This window comes from Tauraco erythrolophus, chromosome 8, assembly GCF_009769465.1.
Source record: "Tauraco erythrolophus isolate bTauEry1 chromosome 8, bTauEry1.pri, whole genome shotgun sequence".
Taxonomy (NCBI): domain Eukaryota; kingdom Metazoa; phylum Chordata; class Aves; order Musophagiformes; family Musophagidae; genus Tauraco; species Tauraco erythrolophus.
In genome coordinates, this window is record NC_141472.1 from 6,943,978 (window position 1) to 6,967,608 (window position 23,631).

Below are 23,631 nucleotides of genomic sequence, written 5' to 3' on the forward strand. Positions count from 1 at the left end.
GGCTAAAGATAAATTATTTAGTTAACACTAATTAATGGCCTCTGTTTTTATCTTCTTATATGAAGACTACTATCAGGGCCTATGGAAACCACAGAAGGAAAACGTGAGTTGAATAGACTCCAGCTGAACATGAAAAAAAAAGAACTTTTGCATCTCAGTACAGCAGCTGGAGGAACTCCTTAACCCATCTCATTAAAGAGGCAGGGGACACAATGCCCTGACAGAGGAAGGGGACTTGTAGGAAGCAGGAAAGAAACTTGCACGTTTACCTTGTCTCAGTAAGAAAGAAGGGAAGAAAACTACTCCTTGCCTGAGAGCTACTAGGCTTGTTAGCTTTGGAGAATCTGCAGAGTGGAAGAAACTAGGCGAGAAAGCAAGTAGGGACCTACCAGCCTGAGTCAAACCTGGAGACCATGAAATTAGGCAAGCTTCTACATCATGGAGGTGATCCAAATCTAAGCCTTGCAAGTGATGGAAAGAAAAATACTTTCCATGCAAACTGGAACGACCTGAGTTTGTTTCATTTCAGAGTCACTGGACTGCAACTGAGGCTGAGGGTGAAGATGTGCTTTTGGTCCTTTTCTTTAGCCTGTCCTGTCCAGCAGTGGTGAGGTCCTCTAATTACCTTAGGGCTGGAGAAGAGTTGACAGATCAGTTAAAAAATAAGATTAGCTATCACCACTACTCAGAGAAGCCATCTTGTTTAATCTTGTCCATATTCAGACATGGATTAACTCCTCCAGCCCAGTCTCTCCCTGCTGTTCAGAAATGGCTCTCCCTGTTCCAGGCATCTCACTTCATTAGAGAAGTCAGGAGCAGCCTTACTAGCTCATCCTCACCTCGCCCAGCTCGCTGCCTGCAACAAGGCCACCAGCAGACCCCAAGAGAGGGGATAAAACCAGAGCAAGGGCACAGTGGCACTTGCCCAGCCCAAAGGGAGCCACAGCTCTGGGCTGTCCCAGAGAGCCTGGCAGGGAGCCACTGATGTTTTTTTTTCTTTCCCCAGGAATTTTTCCAACTGCTTTTCAAGACCCCATAAACCTCTGGTATCCACAAAGTCCTGGACAATGTGTTCCACAGCTTCATTACTCATTGCATGAAAACATCTCCCATTCCTTGAACTAGCCTCATGACATCTGTTGTTTATTATTTGCTATTTTTTTCAATTTGACGATTCCAATATTAAGCACCCTGTGCCGTGCATGATTTTACAGATATCTCTAGTATTTCAACCTTGTCATCCCTCCTCTACACCATAGTGCTCTAACTGTCCCTTGTCTTGAGGTCATCCTCTTCTCACAGCAGACCACCCACAGCTGGATGCTTTATGCATATGCTGGACATATATTTGCTCTTCTTCTTCTATTCAGCAGTCTTTTCCATTCTGGCAATACATTGTTTTAGAGACCGTAAGACTTTTGGGAATGTCTCACTCATTCCAGAGAGAATGAGGGAGGGCATCTTCACTTCCCAAAAGCTCTGGCTGATTCAGGATCCCATCATAACTTAAGCTGGGAGCATCAATAGTTAACAGGAGCAACATTTTGTTGCTCTAAAGCAGAGGTCATGGCAGATGTGGACCACCACTCCATGCATGTTCTAAAAAAAACAGATCATTTCAAAGTCTATTAGTCTGATTTGGAAACCACTTTTAAGCCTTGTGCTGCAAGCATCACAGCTAAAATAGGCAGGAAAATGAGAACTGTGAACGTTAAGACACTATGAGAAAGTATAAAGCATAGGAGAGAGCTGGCAGAAGAAAAAATTACCATCTGAATTATCAAAAAAACCCTTTGCATTCAGTAATGGATGCTCTTCATTATGCTTTTTTCTTTCTTATTAAATTTTTATGTGTTAACATCGTATGTCTTGCCTCAGAAAGGTTACACAGTCTTGGTGGATCTCCTAACATACCCAAAATCAAGAGGTTTAAAAATAGCTTAATCCTAGATTTTAAATATACTTTCAAGTCTACGCATTTTCCAGTCTTATAAGTTTTCAAGGAATGAATGCTTTCGAGAGCCCTTTGAGGACCATCAAAGCTGCTGTGTATTCAATACTTTAAAGTAGCATTAATATAAACACTTGACAACGGGATCCTGTTTTCTTAAACATTAATACTACATAAGATTTAAGAATAAGACATTTTTCGTAAGACTAGCTGATTTTCTAGTCACTAAAAATAGCTGACAGCTTTGACTAGAGATTTCACTGATGTCTGTAGAAGCTGCCTCGGTAAAAATCATAGCTGACAGTATCACATGCCAACAATTTCAGTGGAAGAAAAGTCTTGCCCCTGAAATCTTGTCCGAGAGCACTCGAAGAAAGAGAGAGTCATAGGAAATTTTCACGTCAGTCAAGAAAGAAATCTTCCGTCTGTGTTGGTTTATTTTTGGTTTTATTCCCTGTAAGTAAATAGTGTTTGTAATTAAGATGCTTTATCCATTGGGGAACTTCCATTACCTGCTTGCTGAGAGACAACAGCCTCCCTGCTCTGTCTGATCTGGAGCACACTTAATTAAATTTAGATGACTCTTAGCTGAACCGAAAGATGTTTCCAGCTACCTCTTATACCGCTGCTCTCATTTACTGCCCTGAGGAAATTCTAAGTCATTTTTTCATAAAAAACAGGCAGAAAAAAACACATGTGATCTCTTCTGAAAATCTTTTTAGCAATAGGGGGAAAAAGATCAAAGAGAAAGGTCAGGACAGCCACATACTGGTATCCCAAGTGTTCCTCAAAATGCCTCACTTTTCCCTTGCCCATAAGGTAATCGATGAGGATAGGCAACAGTGTGAATATACACCTAGAAAATGATTAACTTCTATTGCATCAGTGCTTCTGCTGGGTTCTCTGATTTGACGCTGAGAAAATACGTGGATGGGCTTCTGGCACAGATTCCTGGAATGTTCAGAGTGCTGTAGACATACTCTCCATTGCAAAGCAACAGAAAACCAAACAAAAACCTTCTAAAAAATCCATAAATCTTTCCCCAAATCTCTTGTAACATCTTCTCTAGGTTCAACGCACAAAGGTGGAAGACCTTAAGACCTGAAATCTGAAACACTGTCTTTTCTCAGAGATATTATTGTAACCTCATCACTCTTACATTTCAGCTGAAGAAATACAATTTTAATTCTGGCTTCTGCACAGCAATTCTGGCTATGGGATTCCAAGCTACAAATCCTGCATATGCCCAGCTTGCTTTCCTGTGAGATACTTCCCCAAAAAGGAGTTACATAAAATAATAAAAAATTTAACAGGCAACTTCTGGTATCACACTTCACAAATCAAGGTGAAGAATTTAAGAACCTGAACTTGGATTTCTCCCCTCCTCAAATCGGATGATTTAACATTTCAAATTGAGGATGTTTGTGTGAGCACACAGAGACAAGAAGGTCTTCCTGCATCTCCTATTAACAGAGGTCATCCAGGCAGACATTGGTATCTGCAGCTTCCTTTCAAAAACAGATGGCATCTCAAAACATACTTCTAGAACACAACTACAGCTACACAAACGCATGTCCCAAACCTGTAACTCCTCCATGGACCCAGCCTCCTGATGAGCCAAAATGTTCGGTGAATGGTTTCCCATACCGATGCACTGACACACTGTCCTGGTTTTAGCTGGGACAGGATTAGATCTTCTTTTTAGCAGCTAGAAGAGCTCCGTGTTTTGGTTTTACTCAGAGGCTCACTCTGAGAAGAATGCTGATTGTGCACTGATGTTTGTAGTTGGCACTGAGGTCTCAAGGACTTTTCAGCCTGCCGGGTTCTTGCCAGTGTGCAGGAGCACAACAGGATAAGGAGGGAGTATAGCCGGGACAAGGGGTCCACGACTCTCCTTACGATTTGTACCTGAACTTAAGATTGAGGGCAAATTGGCCAATTAGTATTCCATATCATGCAGCGTCATGCCCAGTATAAAAGTGAGGATCAGCCAGAAAGAAGGGCTTTTGCCCTTCCAGGACTCTCACTTTCGGGTGCTCAGAGTGTTTTCTCTCTCTCTCGCTCTCTGTCTTGGGGCCTCCCGTTTGTCTGGGATCGCGGTATCGAGTTTTATCTGTTTCGGGATTGTAGTTTTGGGACGAGACGGGCCTCGGTCAAGGGGTGGTGAGCAATTACACCGTACATCACTCGTTTGCATATGTTTATCCTTGTACATATCTGTATATATATATATTGGTAGCAGTAGTAGTAAATTGTTCTTATCTCAACCCTCGGGTCTCTTTTCTTTTTCCTCTTTGATTCTCTCCCTCATCCCTGAGGTGTGGGAGGGTGAGAGGGGACTGTGTAGGGTATAGTTGCTGGAGCAGCCTAACCCACCACACACACACAAAAAACCAAAAGCAGACAAAAATCGAGTATTTTGCTTAAGGACACTTACAGAATGACCCTGCAAAGAGAAGGTATTTTCTCCAGGAGGAAGGCCCCTTTTATTCATGCTCAGATATACTCCTTATTGAGTGATGTTTTATCCAAAAAATTATCTTATGTGAATTTTCCAATTACAGCTCTTACTTTTTTGAAGTTCTCCTTAGGGAGACCGCTTTTAGAAGGAGCTAAAGCATCTATCTGAAGTAATTTCTTTTATACCAAGAAAGTTAGCAAGCATATTCCAGTTGAGCTCACTGTTTCAGTTGAAGAAAAAAGATGCATTCTAGTCCAGATAATATTTTTAGGTTTGGTTTGGGGATTTTTCTGGGGGGAGGAGGGGTGTGCTTGTTTGGTGTGGGGTTTTTTAAAGACAATGATCTAACTGCTGTATCTCCCAACAAAAATGTTCTGTAACTCCTTCAGACTGAACTACAACTCTACTGTTCCAAAGCCTCCGACACCCTTGTGTCAGCTATGCCAGAAATGCACTGTTTAGCCATTGTCAGGAGAGAAATTACCTTTACATTTCATTAATTACATTTACATCTAGACCGGACCCTTTACATAGGGAGGTCTGCTCCCTTTCTGGGGCAACAATTAGGGATGTGATAAAAAAACTCCCATCTATAGTCAGGCCCACGGATTACTATCCCCTTCTTATTTTCCAAGTTGGAAATGGTGACTCTAGGAAAAGAAACATTCAGGCAATCAAGAGGGACCTCAGGGTTTTGGGAAGAATGGTGAAGGGACCAGGGGCCCAAGTGATATTCTCCTCTATCATACCGACTTCGGGACATGACACGAGAGGGAAAACGAAGAGTGAGGATTTAACTATTTGGCTGCAAAAGTGGTGCGAGGAACAAAACCTAGGGTTCTTTAATTACGGGCTGACCTTCTCAAGGCCAGGCCTTCTATCCAGGGATGGGGCGGATTTGTCTCCATGGGGGAAAAGGCTACTTGCTGAAGAACTATCTGGGATTGTCAATAGGGCTTTAAACTAGACGTGAAGGGGGTGGCGGGCGTTGCCAGACTTGGAGGAATAACAGCCGAGGACGGCCCTCCAGTGTCTGATGAGAGGAGTGTAGGCAGGTACCTTCAGCCTGCCGCCTCCGTGATAGCAGGGGGTGGTGTGTGTAGTAAGGGGCAACACACAAGTTGCATTGAGGTAAAAGAAAATCCCATAAATAACGGCATAGGTATTAAAACTACCCCTCCTAGGGGTGCGATGGGGTCGAGAGCCCAACTTAAGTGCTTCTATACGAACGCACGCAGTATGGGCAATAAACAAGAGGAACTGGAAGCCCTCATTAACCAGGGAAGCTATGACATAGTTGCCATCACAGAAACATGGTGGGATGACTCGTATGATTGGAGCGCTACCATGGATGGCTACAAGCTCTTCAGGAGGGACAGGAGAGGTAGGAGAGGTGGCAGGGTTGCCCTTTATGTAAGGGAAGGTCTAGAATGCTTAGAGTGTAATGTTGGGGATGACTTGGTGGAGTGTCTGTGAGTTAAAATCAAAGGGGAGCCTATGAAGGCGGATATTGTAGTGGGAATCTGCTACAGGCCACCCTATCAGGAGGGTGAGGTTGACAAACTATTTTTTAAACAACTGGGGGAAGTCTCGCGCTCACTAGCCCTTGTCCTTGTGGGTGACTTTAACCTACCTGATGTCTGCTGGAAGTATAAGATGGCAGTCAGAAAACAGTCTAGGCGATTCCTGGAGTGTGTGGAGGACAACTTCCTATCGCAACTGGTCAGTGAACCGACTAGAGAAGGTGCTCCCCTAGACCTGCTGTTTGTGAACAGAGAAGGTCTCGTGGGAGATGTGACAGTTGGAGGACACCTGGGGCATAGTGACCATGAGATAACAGAATTCTCAATTCTAGGGGAAGTTAGGAGGGGGAGCACTAAAACGGCCAAGCTGGACTTTGGGAGAGCAGACTTTGGACTGTTTAGAAGTCTGGTTGATAGAGTACAGTGGGAGACAGCTCTCAAGGGTAAAGGAGCGCAGGAGGGCTGGTTACTACTCAAAAAGGAAATTCTGGAGGCACAGGAGCGAGTTGTCCCTGTGTGCCAGAAATCGAGTCACCGGGGTAGAAAACCGGCTTGCATGACCAAGGAGATTTGGGAACACCTCAAAAGAAAAAGGGATGTCTATAAGTTTTGGAAGAATAGGCAGGCATCCAGGAAGGATTACAGGGAGGAAGTTAGGGCATGTAGGGAGATAATCTGGGGGGCAAAAGCCCAACTGGAACTTAGACTAGCCTGCTCTGTAAAGGACAACAAAAAGTCCTTCTATAAATACATTAATAATGAAAGGAGGGCTAAAGATTACCTCCAGCCCCTACTGGACACAGGGGGTACGTTAGTCACTAGGGACGAGGACAAGGCTGAGGTCCTTAATGCCTTCTTTGCCTCAGTCTTTAACAATAAGGTTAGTAGTTCCCAGGTGAGCCGGCCTATGGTGTCTGAGGGCAGGGAGGGAGAGCAGATCGCAGCTCCTGTGATCCAAGAGGAACGGGTCAAGGATCTGCTTCGCCAGCTGGATGCCCACAAGTCTATGGAGCCTGATGGTATCCACCCGAGGGTCCTGAGAGAGCTGGCGGATGTCATTGCCAAACCCCTGTCCATTATCTTTGGACAGTCTTGGCTCACTGGGCAAGTTCCGCTGGACTGGAGGCTGGCAGATGTTACCCCCATTTACAAAAAAGGGCGGAAGGAGGATCCGGGGAACTACAGGCCTGTCGGTCTGACATCGGTGACGGGCAAAGTCATGGAACAGGTTATCTTGAGTGCTATTAATGAGCACATACAGGTTAACCGGGTGATCAGGCCCAGTCAACATGGGTTTATGAAAGGCAGGTCTTGCCAATCAAACCTGATCACCTTCTATGACAGGGTGACCCGCCTGGTTGACGAGGGAAGGGCTGTGGATGTAGTTTTCCTTGACCTCAGAAAAGCCTTTGATACAGTTTCTCATAGTGTTCTGGTTGCGAAACTGGTAACTGCTGGCCTGGATAGGCACACCCTCCTTTGGGTTAAAAACTGGGTGGATGGCCGGGCCCAAAGAGTGGTGGTAAATGGGGCTAAATCCGGCTGGAGGCCGGTCACCAGTGGGGTTCCCCAGGGCTCAGTGCTGGGTCCAGTTCTGTTTAACATCTTTATCAATGACCTGGATGAGGGGATTGAATGTACCCTCAGTAAGTTTGCGGACGACACCAAGTTGGGAGGCTGTGTCGATCTGCTCGAGGGTAGGGAGGCCCTTCAGAGGGATTTGAACAGACTGGATCGTTGGGCTGAGGCCAACGGCATGAGCTTTAATAAGGCCAAGTGCAGAGTCCTTCACTTGGGGTGTAAAAACCCCAAGCATCACTATAGGCTCGGGGAAGAGTGGCTGGAGAGCTGCCTGGCGGAGAAGGACCTGGGGGTGTTGGTTGACTACTGGCTTGATATGAGCCAGCAGTGTGCCCAGGTGGCCAAAAAGGCCAATGGGATACTGGCGTGTATCAAGAATAGTGTGATCAGCAGGAACAGGGAAGTGATCCTGCCCCTGTACTTGGCACTGGTGAGGCCGCACCTGGAATATTGTGTCCAGTTTTGGGCCCCTCGCTTTAAGAGAGAGATTGAGCTCCTGGAGCGGGTCCAGAGAAGGGCGACTAAACTGGTCAAGGGGCTGGAAAATAAAACTTATGGGGAGCGGCTGAGGGAGTTGGGGCTGTTTAGCCTGGAGAAGAGGAGGCTGAGGGGAGACCTGATTACAGCCTACAAATACTTGAGAAGGGATGGTGGGGAGGTAGGGGAAGGGCTCTTTACATTAGTGATGGGTGATAGGACAAGAGGAAATGGGTATAAGCATAGACAGGGGAGGTTCAGGTTGGATGTTAGGAAGTATTTCTTCTCTGAAAGGGTTGTCAGCCACTGGAATAGGCTGCCCAGGGAGGTGGTTGAGTCCCCATCCCTGTATGTGTTTAAGAAAAGGGTGGATGTACTGCTTAGGGACATGGTTTAATGGGGGATTAGGGATGGTTGGACTGGATGATCTCTAAGGTCTTTTTCAACCTAGAAATTCTATGATTCTATGAAATCAGCACATTTGTTACTGCATCACATACAACTATTCACAGTCAGGCACTCAGCATAGCAGCAATAGGACATTTTTCTCATTCACAAAAAAAAAAAAAGATAGTTGAAAGGCCAATAATAGTAAAAGTACTTTACAATGTTTTAATGAGAACACTTTTCTCCACACATTATCAGATCTTAATTATACTACACAGTTAGCAACCTTGCAGCACTTTGCCCATGTATGCATCAAGACCATGCACACATATATGACTTTTTGACTATTTTTGTGCTTAAAACACACTTTAATAAGTCAGGGCTGGAACAATCAGCATCTAATGAGAATAACCAACCATGCAAGACCTGTGGGAAGCTCTTCTACCTCCTCCTTTTGCTTTTCCTTTCTTCATTTCTGCTTTCCCTCATTTATTTTAAACACTTCAACTCAATCTCCTTCGTCTCACCCCTCCTTTCTCACTGGTTCCTAACCCTCGGCATTGGCACTACCAGTATTCTCCCTCTCTTCTTCATTCCTGGTTCAAAATAGGAAAATATTTTGTTTGATTAATCAGTTGTTGGAAGAAAACTATGAGACACATAATATAACTAGACTAGCACATAGCCATGTGTATTTAAAACACTTTTAATGCCAAAGCTTCAATTCACTCTTCTATACTGTATTTTAAACCATAGAAATAAATAATTTTAATTTGCGCTTCTGAAGTTTCTTCATAGTCGTTCCTCTGCTTGTGGGAAAAAGGCACCTGCAGAAATGATTACATAGTTTACTACTGTTTAAGTAAGCACATCTTACTCATGTTTTCTTCATCGTCTACATCCATTGTGAAATATTTTTGCTGGTATCTTGGCTGGCGGAGACTGCTTCTGTCTGGAAAACAGAGAGTGGGATATTTAAGCTTTAAGTACCAACACACAAGGTAAAGCATTAAATCTCCTTTAAAAGCAGCAGCCTGGGCACCAGCTTTTCTTTGGGCTGTCCACGGCTTTTGCTTAATTTTCACACTGTGTTTTCCCAAAGTGCCTATTTCTGTAGCTGAGGTGTACTCTGCAGAATTGCAGATTTGACAAGGTTTGCAAGAATTTGGGTTTCTGTATGATGAACTACAATATTTTTCATCTGAAAGAGTATGTAAACTACTTTATCTCACTATCATTTGTCTTTTTTTAAACTCCAAAATAATGTCAAATCCACTCTGCAGGCTACCACACAGACAATTCACACAATCAAAACACCAAAGATGCAGTTTTTTACTCAGCACCAAACCGATGAATTTCTGTTCAGTTTGGTTAAAACGTGACTCAAGATCTCTCCTAAAACTGAGATGATCATCAACAACCAAAAGATGTAGCCCCATATCAGGCGAAGGACAGAGTGGGTTACGTAACCCTCTTCCCTGCACGTGGATTTTCTTATTAACTAAAACATTTAGATGATATTACACATAGGTTATCTGGCTGTGGGGAAGTAGATTGTATTAAGCGCAAGGACTTCCATTTCATCAAGAGAGACCGATCTAAAGGTGAATATAAGCATCTGCCATGCACAACATGTAATCTACCTGGCATTTGGTTTGAAAGAAGGCAACACTTTTACCTATATCAAAAGCACTAACATAAGGGTGACGGGTTTTATGGTTTGGTTTTGGTTTTTTTTATTATCGCAGTTTGATTTTTCCTGAAAACTAATTAAGTATAATATCTGTTGCTTTCTAGGTAGTTGTTCCAATCTCGTAACGCCACGAGTGCTCTAACAGGGAGCACTGAACCCCAAAAGCATGCAGGGTCTTACACTTTTAACAAAAGATCCATTATTACAGTGAGGAAAAAGTAGCGGAGCATTAACAGGCTTCACATTCTTACACTGAAGTGGATCAAACCATGGAAATTTGTCTTGTACTTGCCAATCCATTGAATTTTGTGCATCCACCTCTTAGCTTTTCTGAAGCATTAAAACTAAGCGCTGTGCTTTCTTTTTCCTTTTCTGCATTGCAATATTTTATTAATTTTTTTTAATATAACACACTCATTTTCTGCTCTTTACCAGAATTAAATGCTTGGAAAGTACCTGAAGAGAGTGAAGTCCAGTACAAATGCAAAATCATTCTGTGATAATCTAGTCTCATGTAACGTCTGTAAATTTTAGATTCCTTTTGCTGACAATCAGATTAAATTAACACTGAAGTCCTACTTTTAAATGCATCTTTTCATCTTATTCCAAAACTATTTTGCATAGTACACAAAAATCACAGGGCAAAACTTCAACCTTCTTTTGTGATTTCCAATACTACAATTATCTCCTAGCAGAGTTTCAGTCTTTTATCATAGACAGTATCAATTTCTAATTATTTGTGGATATTTCACTTACACTGGACATATCTTAAAAGTTAACCCTTGCATGGACACTTGGGGTAAGCATTCAGGATACTGAGGACTCAGCAGAACAAGTGATACCCGATCCAGCACAAGCCTGTGGTCACGTACACCAGATGCGATGAGGGAACTGATTGTCACCACCAGGACATTGTACTGGCACCAGTAAAAATATTTGGGCGCTGCGGTTGGGAAGAAGAGAGGCACGAAGGTGTCTTAAGAGGATACTGCCATGTGAAACCAAGGGCTGAGGCTGCAGCTGGAAGGGACAGGGAGATCGGAGTGAGAGCAGAGGTCGTTTGTGCCTTCAAAAGCCTGGGAACTCTGGAAGGTACGTGGCATAAAAGACAATGCTTTGTTTCATGCTGCTGTATGGGCTGGCACAATTTACAGCACTAAGGGATTGTCTCTATCATATTACTCTTTATTACTCAAATTACTCAAATTTTCATATTGCTCTTCCGACAGTGAGGACATGCATCTGTGTCTCACATCCAGCTGCCAACGTCAAATATTTCCAAACTTCAATGCTTCGAGACTTCTTTAAGCATCGGCACTGGTGGAAATTGGGCAACAGAGTAAAAAGTTCTTGAGAAGAGGAACCATATAAAGCAAAATGGTCACTTGATAAGGTTGACATGATAAAATCAACATTCATTTTAACACAGCCAAATGCCTGCTCTGTTAACAACGAATTTGTTCCATCTCTCTTCCCACCTCTTGTGCGAAAATCTAGATTTAATTCCACTCTACATTAAACTGTAGTCAGTTTTAGCTCGTAAACAAAAGGCAGAACTTGGCAGTGATGTTGTTCTTAATGCACAGACTGCATACTATAGTAATCCAAGTGCATAACATGTAATTACCAAGTTTTGCAAAAAGAAACTAGGCATTCCACCTCTATTTATTATTTTAGCAGACATTTCATGCAAAGCGTGCAAAAGCACGGTGCAAATCCAGAGTCCCGGTCTAAACGCCAAACATACAACAAACTGCATGGTTCTGTTTTGTACTTTTTTTAAGTTAATTTGGTTTTATCTTTGCTAACTGTCATGGTTTGATGTGGAGGGGGGGGTGGTTCTGGTGGCAGGAGAGGGGCTTTGCTCCCTGTGACCTCCCTGGTTTCAGAACCGGGTTAGACTTGGTTCTGGCCACCAGATCGGACTCCCATCCCCCTCAGGCTTGAGCCAATCAGCGCCTCTGCGAATCACCCTATTTAAGTCGGAACAAAGGAACTGAAAAAGGTGCTTTGCCCAGGAGCAAAGAGAGAAGGGAGGAGGGCACTGCCCCCGCTCCCTGGCTCCCGGCTGGGCAGCTGCCTGTGTCAGGCCGGCGCTGCCCACTGAGGATGGCGGCAGCGGCAGAGCCGGCTGGGAAACTCGGGGAGCGCCCCACTCGCGGGGTGCCCACTGGGCTGAGTTCATCCGAAGAGGACTGAGATCTGAGAGAAACAGCCGCATCGACAGCAGGTCAGTGAGGATGGAGCAGGAGGAGGTGTGCCAGAGCCGAGTTTCCCCTGCGGCTGGTGGTGAGATGGCAGGCGGCCCCCCTGCAACCAGGACGGCCTCGGTGGAGTAGAGACCCACTTGCAGCCCATAGAGAGGAGATGCCTGAGCCTGAGGATGGTCGTGTTGGGATGCACGACAAGGCAGAGAGGCACCTGGAGTCTGCCTGACGACCCACGCTGGAGCGAGTGGCTACAACTCCCTAAGTATCCGAGACCGTGGCAAAGCCCACACTGGGGCAATCTGCAGGGAAGGATTGCTTCCTGTGGGCTGGACTCACGCTGGAGAAGTTTGTGGATTTTTCCTCGTGGGTAGGGGATCCACTGGAGCAGGGGAAAAGGGTGTAAGGACTCCTCCTCCTTTAAGAAAGAAGCAGCAGTAACAGCACGGAATGAACTGACCTGCACTCCCCCAGTCCCTGCCCCCTGTGCTGCTGGGGGGAGGAGGTAGAGCCGGGAGGAAAAGGAAAGGGGGGCAGGGGGGGAAGGTGTCGGTTTTAAGATCTGTCTTTGTTTCTTTCTATCCTCTCAAGTAACCGGTTTTGTTTCCCTTTGTCCGTTTAAGTAACCATTAATAAACTGTTTTGCTTTGAGAAAGCCCAGTCTGTTTTGCCCGGGACCATGGTTGGTGGGTGCTCCCTCTGTTCTTGTCTCAACCCTCAGTCCCTTTATTATTTTTTTTTTCTCCTCTCTACTTTACTGGAGAAGGAGAGACTGTGTGAGTTTTAGTTGCTGGATCAGCCTAAAACCACGACACTAACATACAAAGAAAAAAAAATCACACAAAAACTTCCATCCAAGAATGAAAGATATGCAGGAATACAGAAACAAATAATGCAGCTAATTGCTCAACAGTAGTGTAACCTACAGGGATGATGCATGTGCAGTACTCCGCCAGCTCTGCAGCCACAGCAGCAGCACTGACCACCCCTGCAGTCCAAACAGCTGCCTGAACCATCCACCTACTGATCAACACACTCAAACTTCATGCTCATCTGCCAGATGACGACCTGGGGACAGGATAACTGCACGACTCACCCAGTAAAACTACAACTTCAAAACCAGGTTTTTGTAAAACTGTAGCCACTGGCACATAGGTGATTAAAATGTAAATGTTAAACGTGTATGTGAGAAACATCAAGAAACTTGTGGTCCAAAAATAAGCATCAGATACTGAGAAATTAAGAATGATGTTAAAATATACACATAGATCCTTAAGTCTGCAACTTTAACATCCATGCTAAATACTGTTATTCAGTAATTTAGAACAATGAAATCTGTTTATCCTCAACAAAACAAATCCTCAGCACACTATTATTTGCAAACTTCAAAGCTTACTTTTCACAAGAGGAGCTAAGCAGCCCTTACAGAAAACGTAAAGTGTGCCTTTAGCAATCATTACACTAATTAATGCTATGCCTCTAATGATAGAATAAGAAAAGAAATATATTCTCTGTTTGTCACTGCTTCATACACTGTTTCAAAAACAAAGCCCACATGCCTGCAGATATCCTGAATTTCCTACCAGCACCGCAAAACATTTACGATCATCCCAGTTTGTGACCTGAATGAGTATCTTTGCTCAGGTAAGACGATTCCTTTTTCCCACCCCAATCCTGTCTGGAGAAGACACCAATTTAACTAGCTAAGAGGACTCTGCACAAACAGGAAGGAGAGGCAGTGACAAAAGACACAAAAGCACACTTCTGAGCACTACGAAGCTGTTCAGATTCCCCACTAGCCAGACAGCATAAACCCAAGCAGATCATTAAAAATACAACAAGACAAGCAGTAAAAGTCCCCACTAATTTTATCACCAGCAGTGCAGAATTTCAAGGGGCACAGAGCTAAAACACTTGACCCACACATACTACTTCTCCCGAGACTCCCAGGAGCACCTAAAAGAAATTACAGAATTTTCACAACTTTTTTTCTTTTTTTAAATCCAAAGACTATGTACAAAATGACTACATAAACTCCATCTTACAGGCATCAAAGCTTTAGGTAAACTGTGGGTTTCAGAGTGGCAATCCCTCTTCCGTGCCCATGTCATCATTCACCATATGTACCACCTTTTTGCTGGTCCATAACAAATCCTGTTTTCCAGGTGATGTGTGCGTATTCAAAGAGCTTCTTAGACCATCGCTTCCAGTCTGGGTACAGGTACACACGCTCATGCCCTAAGCAGCAGGTTGCTCTCGTTCCTCCACCCCTTTTGCTTCGCAGAAGACTTGTGCAGTTCTTCATGCCCACCCCAGCTCTATCACCACTCCCATATGGTTGTGAGACCAATTTGAATTTCATGCCACAAAGACAGCAGCTGTGTGAATGTCCCACCAGGCTTTCGTGTGAGCACTGTCACACCAGGAATGAGCTCCCTGTAAGTATCCAGAAAGCTAAAACATTATTGTCTCAAATCCCACCCCAAAGCTCTCTCCTGCTGCAGTGCCCAACAGTCCTAGAAGCTGCTACCCAGGAGTAGGTCTGTGAGCCCACGGCGTGTTGCTGACCTTGTGACACCATTTAACATACCACTTATGTTCCCTCCCACGCCACTAAAACTGATAGGCTTCAACCCCTAAGATGCTCGTGCCTTGTTTGACACAGCATGAGACAGCTCCAACCCCAATGCAAATCCCTTCAGCATCAGAGGACCACTGACATACTCTAGGTGGGTGATACCTCATCTGAGCTAAAATAGTCACAATGACCTGAGGGGGATGCAGAGCTTCTCATCGTGTTCTCCTAGCTTCAGGCTACAGCAGACACAATCCTAACCACTTCAGGCTGGACAGCAGAGTCCCCGTCTCGTGACAGCATCTGTCCCAGTGCAATAACGGGCCAACAAACAAACCAGTAACTAAAGTTGCCATAAACCAGCGTGTGTTACTAAGCAGAGTAAAACAAACAAGTCACCTCAATCACTCTTCATTTAGATACAGGAGTCAGAAAAGCCTTTCAAACATGCAAGTGGCAGCTGACCAGAGTTCCCTTTCTTTCCAACTTTAACAGCCTCTGGATTTCATCCATACACCGAAATACACTCCACTGTGCTGAACAGGGCAACAGAGCTGCCTCTGTTGCTTAACACAAAGAATTACCAGCCTTTTCACTGCAGGTGGTTGTGTTGTTATACTAGCATGGTATGCTGAACAAGAAATTGCAAATGTGGGTATTATTTAATGTTGGCAAGCAGGTGTTTTGTTGCCTTTCTTGCAGTATCGCCTGTCCCTAGACCCACTGTCGCCAAGGGCTGGAGCAGCAACGCTTCCATCAATGCCCAGTACACGAGTGCCAGCAATAATCATTGAAAAACAGAAATACTTACCAAGGAAGAAGGGATGAGTGAGACAACTGGGAAGGCAAAACAGTTATTTTCCAGAGGAAATCAAAAGAAACACCTACAGCTTGGAGACAACTACTTTCACGTAGGATGTGCGGGCCCGAGCACGCAGCAGGAGGAAATGAGGACAGGACACTCAGGCACTGCATTTTGCGTTTTGCTGGTGTGCTACACAAATGAAGAGCCAGAGACTTCGAGCTGTTGGTATTTCCCCAGTCCCAGCTGGGAAGCAACAGACCTTGGAAAGAAGACACCATTTCAGAAAATCTGAGACATTGTCCTAGTGCATGCTCTGAATTTGCGCAAAACACATCCAAGAGGACCTTTGCCACCAGTCAGGGTCCCTCCAACACAACAGCTCAAGGCAGGCTGCCATCAGACGGGCAGGATCACAGCCCTGTCTGATCCAGGGCCCTGTAAGACCTGGAAATGTCTCGCTCACCAATTTTTAACAACAAAGCGTGCCATGTTTCCGCTGCAGAAGCGCCAGCTTGGGCATCTCTCTCACACCTGGTCATCATCCTCACTAAAGCACATGGCAGAGACAGTGGAGGAGAGGATCATGCAAAGCACATAAGCCTTTTTCCCTTAAAGAGATTAGAAATTTTAGCAGAACTTTTGCCAAATGGGCTACTTTTATTTGATCTATAAAAGCTGCTTAAATTTTGAGTTCCTATTACCATAGAGAAAGCCTGATTCCAATCCTAATTAACTCTGTACTATCCATAAGGCTGTGACTCTTGGCATACTAATATTACCGCCCACCACATTATCTATATCTTTATTATGGACAGTATTATGCACAGCTATGTACAGAAGTTAAGAGGAAGCATTTCTCTACAGCAACAGAAGCAGCAACACTCATTCTGTGTCGTTACACAGCTCTGATACCATAGTCAACATATATTTAAAATTCAGCGATGCCAGAAAAGTATAAAAATCGTTTCTATGAAAGGTGAAATTCTTTGTGGGCTACAAAAAACAATGCTTATGCATTATCATGACAGCACTGGTATTTTATTTTGTTGTGACAATGTATATTTCACGACAACCAGGAATGGACCAATGAGACATTTTGGAATCAGAATCCAACTCCCGACATCTCTGTAGTGTTACCAATCTGTTGCATGCTGTGCTGAACACAGGAAAGGGATCCTTGCTTGTCTTCAAACTACCCCTGCCAGTACTGGATACTGTACATGTGTGCACAGTACATCATGTAAACCATATGTACAAACTAACCACATTTTGGGGTTTTAAATCATACAACTGAAGCAAGTGTGATGACTTAATACACTTTCCCTTGAACTGATGAGCAAAGACAACAAAAACAAAGTGATAAATGATAATTTTTTTAACTTTTAATTGACACCAAAAAGTGTATTTATTGTTTAAAAAGCAGACCTTTCAAATAGGTTTGAAAAAAAGGTGAGATGCTTCTAGAAGTACTGTATTCCAAAAGATGTTGTTTTCCAAGCTTGAGAGTTTCAGTTCAGGATAAATTTTCCTTGAAAATAATTATTAGCGAAAGGACCTAGAAGATTGTCAAAAAATTATTTATTTTGAGAATTATTTATTTCAAGAATTATTTATTTCAATGCATACGAAACAGTAAAGAAAATACTCCCAAGACAATAAAATGCTTTAAAGGCTTTAGGCAGTTGAGGTGTTCTTGAAGACCACAGGTAGCTTCACATCAATTTTAAGAAGTTCGCACCACCACCACCCACACATAACTGAATAAAGATTAAAAGCGCAAGCAGGTGGCTGGGAAATTCTCTTCTGTGACCAGAGTCCAGTGCAGTTATCCCTGCACCAGGCCAGAGAGCTCTGGGGAGAGCGAGAGCTGATGCAAGCATCAGGTCCAAGGTTGAGTTAGAAGAAAATCAGGAAGAAGTTAGTTCTCCTTTTGATTTATTGCTGTTGGAGGCACGATGCCCAGCACTCTTCATCCCTCACAGCCCAGACGGAGCGTTGCCGCTGTCCTAACAAACCCAGTTTTCCAAACTCACATCTGCTGCTGCCCGAACTCGGAGCAGAGGCAGGAAAACGTGCCAAGCCTACGGCACAAAGCAGGCAACACAGCAGCTGCCTGGGTCTGTGCTGTTACTCAGATGTTGGCTAAAGCTTCGGTATTTATTGAGATCACTTTTTATATGGCTGTTGACTCTCAACACAAGCCTTGGTGCTTTGCTAGGCAGGCTCAGACCTGGCTTAATCTTTCCATTAGTTTCAGCCTTGGTGTCTATTTCTGAAGCACAGTATAAAGAAACTTATTTCTCCTCCCAGAAAAAAAAAAACAAACAACAAATAACCAATGTTCTTACTGAAGTACTAGATCTGCTAAGGAAACATTTTATTCTACTGCCACATTTGCATTATATAGCATCAGCGTAACTCCAGTGTAACAAGAGGAAATTAGCTGACTGTAATCAACAGGACCCATAAGTAATTACCACCTTATTTAGCACATCAAACTGGCTCCAGTTACTCCCGCAGCACCTCGGTATGCTCAAGGACAAAAGGCTTGGATAATTCCCATTTGAATTACTACTCACGCTGCCTGCCGTACCAGGGGTAAACCCTCCTGAGGAGCTGGGTTATCAGTCCACATCCCCACAGCTGAACGTGGGGCTTTAGGCTGTTCCTCCAGCCTAAAGTAGAGGAAAAGCTCCTGTCTGCTAAAAGCAGAGGTAAACAGGAACCCCAGTTGCGTAAGTATCTGTATGAATTAAAGTAGACAGTTGGTGCCATTACTGAAATTTGTAAGAAATTGAATTTATACAGATTTTTTTATTATTATTTAAATAAATGTGCTAAACAGATTTTGGAAGCATCAATTAAGATGAACAGACAGGAAGAAGGGCAGTCGACAGAAGAGCTGTAAGGCACAAGAGATGCAACACTACAGTAATAAATAATGCAACCAAATGGCACTAAGCTGTCTGTCCACATTTTCTACTGAAGCATTTGCATCCTTTTAAGGTTTAAGCATACGTGTTTAAGAGTTAGGCTAAATATATCCTTGGCATATAATGACTGACCACGTTTTTTCCCCAATCTTTTCCTTACAACAAAATACACTTCAGAGAAATCAGCAGTGCTCAGCACTTTCCTCCAGCACCCAGGACTGGAACAGCAGATGACTCCTGCATCGCTCTCCTCACTGACCTGCTCTTCTGCAGAAGTCACCTAGCACAGACCCCAGGCCAGTAAGCCCAGCCAAGCTTGGCAGGCTGCCTACAAAGCCTGTGTCTCTGCCCTGTGCTTTCCCTTGCTTTGGTTCCCTAAATGTCACCCTGCAGGCACCGAAACTTGCCCTGCATGGAGTGAAAAGGATTCAGGAAAGTGTATCAGGTTGGATCGTGCCACCTACATTTCAATGCAGCAACACATATTCCCACTGCGTACAAAGCTGTGCCCACACCATCTTTCCAGGCAGGGAAGAGCTAGAAAAAGAACTACTAACATAATACAGTATTTTAGTATACTAACAGGTACAGATTCTTGGTTCACAGACTCCACAAGCATCCACAGACTCCTCCCTTTGCTTGACAAACAACTGCTCAGCAGATCTAGACTGATCCTACTTGACCCTACTCTAAACCTGTCCTGCCAAGGCTAGGATTTTACTTTAATGCCTAAAGCAAGGAGTAAAGTACACTTGGAGTCTCTTTCAGAGCACCACAGGTGGAAAGCTATGCTGGGAAGCTATGCGTTTTTCATTACGACTCTCCTGTCCCAGGCCCATCACTACAGTAAGAATCACAGAATCACAGAATGTTAGGGATTGGAAGGGACTTCAAAGGATCATCTAGTCCAATCCCCCTGATGGAGCAGGACAACCTAGATCAGACCACACAAGAACGCATCCAGGCGGGTTTGGAACATCTCCAGAGAAGGAGACTCCACAACCTCTCTGGGCAGCCTGTTCCAGTGTTCCGTTAGCCTTACTGGGAAGAAGTTCTTCATGTTTAAGCAGAACCTGCTATGTTCCAGCTTATGTCCATTCCCCCTTGTCCTATCATTGGATGCCACTGAGAAGAGCCTGGCTCCATCCTCATGGCAGTCACCCTTTACATACTTATAAACATTAATGAGGTGCCCCCTCAGTCTCCTCCAAGCTAAAGAGACCCAGCTCCCTCAGCCTTTCCTCACAAGGGAGATGCTCCACTCCCTTCATCATCTTTGTGGCCCTGTGCTGGACTCTCTCAAGCAGTTCCTTGTCCTTCTTGAACTGAGGGGCCCAGAGCTGGACACAATATTCCAGATGTGGCCTCACCAGGGCAGAGTAGAGGGGGAGGAGAACCTCTCTCGACCTACTAACCACACCCCTTCCAATACACCCCAGGATGCCATTGGCCTTCTTGGCCACAAGGGCACATTGCTGGCTCATGGTCATCCTGCTGTTCACCAGGATCCCCAGGTCCCTTTCCCCTGTGCTGCTCCCCAACAGTTCAGTCCCCAACTTGTACTGGTACATGGGGTTGTTCTTACCCAGATGCAAGACTCTACACTTGCCCTTGTTGTATTTCATTAAATTTCTCCCCGCCCAACTCTCCAGCCTGTCCAGGTCTCTCTGAATGGCAGCACAGCCTTCAGGTGTGTCAGCCACTCCTCCCAGTTTAGTGTCATCAGCAAACTTGCTGACCATGCACTCCATTCCCTCATCCAAGTCATTGATGAATATGTTGAACAATACAGGTCCCAGTACTGACTCTTGAGGGACTCCACTGGATACAGGCCTCCAACTGGACTCTGTCCCATTGACCACTACTCTCTGGCTTCTATCCTTCAGCCAGTTCACAATCCACCTCACTATCCGATCATCCAGACCACACTTCCTCAGTTTAGCTGTGAGGATGCCGTGGGAGACTGTGTCAAATGCTTTACCGAAGAAGACTACGTGCATTTTATAGAAGTAACACATCACCGATTTCTGTTACAACTAACTTCTAACCCTCTTAAAGTCAAAAATACTTTGAAGAGAAGGAATTAGATGTTATTGGATTTCATGAATAAGTACATCTACTTTTCCTAGGGAACAACATTTAAACAGTACGCGTAACATGTAGGAGACAGTACTTAGCTGGGGCAGAGAGAATGAATTTCTTAGCACTTTTTGTAGACGTATTAATTAGGAGACTGATCTTCTAAACTTGCTCCCACTGTAGTCCATGGATTATTTTTATTTTTCACTTGGCTTTCAGATGTACAAGATGAGGTAATAAAAAAGTGGATTTTTTAAAAGCCCTCCATACAAAATAGAGCCTATGTCTGTTTTCAGAACTTGGGGGTAGATTTTTTCAGAAAACGACTCTGAACCCAGGCTGCTCACTACAGAAAAGATCTTCCTCTCTTGCCAAGGCATGCTTGATTATTTCTGAAATCATTAGTAATACAGTTATCATTTCACTTTGAAGAAGGAACAGTGTTGCTGACTGCTTTGACCTTCCAAACTTTTATTCGAGCACGTTTCATAATGCAGCAAAACTGCAATAATAAATTCATTCACTGCCTGTAAATAATCCATTCAGCAACAGACATGCAGAAACCTCTCGGATCCTACAGGCGCAAAGTCTCTGCACTGCTTCAGCATCGAGGTTCGGTAATCGTCGGCAGCATCCCAGCAAGGACAGCTTCCAAAAGGACTCCACTAAAGCCGTGCACTTGCCTTGGACGGCAGGTGTGAGTAAACACTCAAGTTTTAACCCTAAAAACTTGCTCTGCGATAAGTGACACAACTGGAGTAACACTGAGAACACTGGAAAAACTTTAAGTTTGGAGGAAAAAAGGTAAGAATAAAGGAAAAAAGCTTAATTGCTGCTCAGAGATGTGCAGGGCTTTCAAAAATAACAATAAAGAATAATTGACATAAATATTAGTTAACTGATTTGGGTCAGTGCATATAGAGCATTTTACATGTGGAATAGGACTGTGGAGAAAGCCTGCTCCTTGGCTGCACAAACTGTTTTTTCTCAGGTATACTGCTAAAATAAATTCAAGTTTCAACTGCACTACGCGGGTGTAGCAGAGGGGATTTTTGCTTTTAACATGGAGTGACACACCGAAGTCCAGCCGTTGGCTGAACACACTCACCAAAGCCGAGGGACTCTGCACAGCGGCACACCCTGCGATACTTAGACTACAACCAGCACTGCAAAAAGCTTTCCTTTCCTAAATGCATCACATGCCAGCCACGTCAAACAGGAAAACATCTAAATGCCTGCTAATCTAAGTGGAGTCACGGAAAAGTACAGTATATTTGCACTTTTAACTCTCTCCTGCTTTCAGTCTCCATTTCCCACACAGTATTTCCAAAAACAGGAAGAACACCAGAAGTACTTCAAAATACATTAGCCCGCACACCACCATTTGCTTTTATTTTCACAAGAGACTACTTGAAAGATTTTTCACTAAATGTTGGCTACAGCAAGTACACACTCACCTGAGTACAAACAGAGATACAACTTACACTTCTTTGGTTTGAATATTCTGTGTATTCACTGCACACAAAACAAAAATTGTGAAGGACCCTTTTAACAGCTATCTTGGTTTATCCTTATCATTGAGGAAAAACTAGATCTACTCTGAAAGGAAAGTTTAGCAGCTATTCAATGTTTTAGGTTAACAGAGAATGGCATGTATGCAAAAAACCATAACCTGACAGATGAAACAAAACTATTATTAGAAGGGACTAGAAGTCAGAAAGCTGCAGCTTTGGAGAAGTTTCATATTTGTTAAAAAGTACTCTCCTTCCAAACTTTGAAAGCTAAGTGAAATAAAATGTTGGGAGACGTTGAAGGATTCTGCTCAAAATACTTTAACTCTGTAAATTCAAACAGAAAACACTGAAGTTGCACTTAGCAATGAAGGCTCAAACCTCACCTGAAAATTCTGCATTTATGACCTGCCCCCCCCCGCCCCAGTACAGCAATTAGAACACTACCTTTCCGCTCCGACCGCTTCTTCCGCCTCCTTTTACAGCGCCGCCACACCACGCTGAAGAGGGTCCCCATGCCCCGGGCTGCGGCTGGAAGAGATGCCATGCACACACCTGCGTACACCACCAACAGCCCAACTTGCCAGCCTGCTGCTCCCCCTCGCTCCCTCCTAACACGGCAGCGACGTATTCCTGAAAGGAGGGTCACCCCTGCGTTTCCTCGGCTCTCTCCACCCAGCCAGGGCCCCTTCCTTGAGCTGCGGGATGCACTGATGCACACTGTGACGAACAAAGATGAACCAACACTGCAGCTCATCCCTACCCATCGCAAGAGGCACATGTGACAATTAACCCTTCAGTAAATGAAAGGGGCAAGGAAGGACAGTTTTAAAAAAAAAGGACAATATCAAAGACATCCTCGCTACTGGGTGTGCAAAGGCAAATTTATCTTTATTTTGTTTTTAAAAAAACAGGGCAAATCTTTGGTGTGGCTTCAGTCTTGCACGCATCTCAGAAACAAGGAGAGGCATAAGCAGGCAAGTGTTTATACACTCTAGTGCATGAAACCAAGATGCTTTCAGCATCCTTTGTAATTGTTTCTCATGTTCTTAGTTATGTATTTCATATATTGCCTAGAAATGCACAAAATATATTTGTGACTAGCAGAAATATGCAAAAATGCAAATCTCAAAGAGCAATGTTTTAGTGGCACATTTTCCGTACAAGGGTTTGTACGCCAGGTCTTACCGAGAGACTTCCCAAGTGTCAAAATTTTCCGGCCTTTTTAGAAACAAAAAAGCAATGTGACATTACAGGAAAATGTAATATTACCCTTTCTCCTCAATTTAAGCCAACAACTGAACACATGTTCATCTTGTGGGTCCTGTGGATCAGCAGCACAGACTGAGGGTTGCAGCTATCCTTTAATCCTACCTGCAGATTAAACCTCGCAGGACAAAAAACATCTTCCAGCAGGGAATGTTTGCAGGTGCAACCTCCACGGGCTT

The 23,631-nt window shown here is 44.1% G+C and overlaps 1 protein-coding gene across 1 annotated transcript in view; it reads right to left on the bottom strand.

Moving 5' to 3' along the window:
* ADARB1 (adenosine deaminase RNA specific B1) overlaps nt 1-23,631 on the bottom strand; it is a 98,750-nt gene that overhangs the window by 40,312 nt on the left and 34,807 nt on the right. The window contains exon 4 of the mRNA XM_086615665.1: nt 9,258-9,332. Within this exon, the coding sequence (XP_086471791.1) occupies nt 9,258-9,285 (28 nt within the window). The 5' untranslated portion in view covers nt 9,286-9,332. The remainder of the gene's footprint in view (nt 1-9,257; nt 9,333-23,631) is intronic.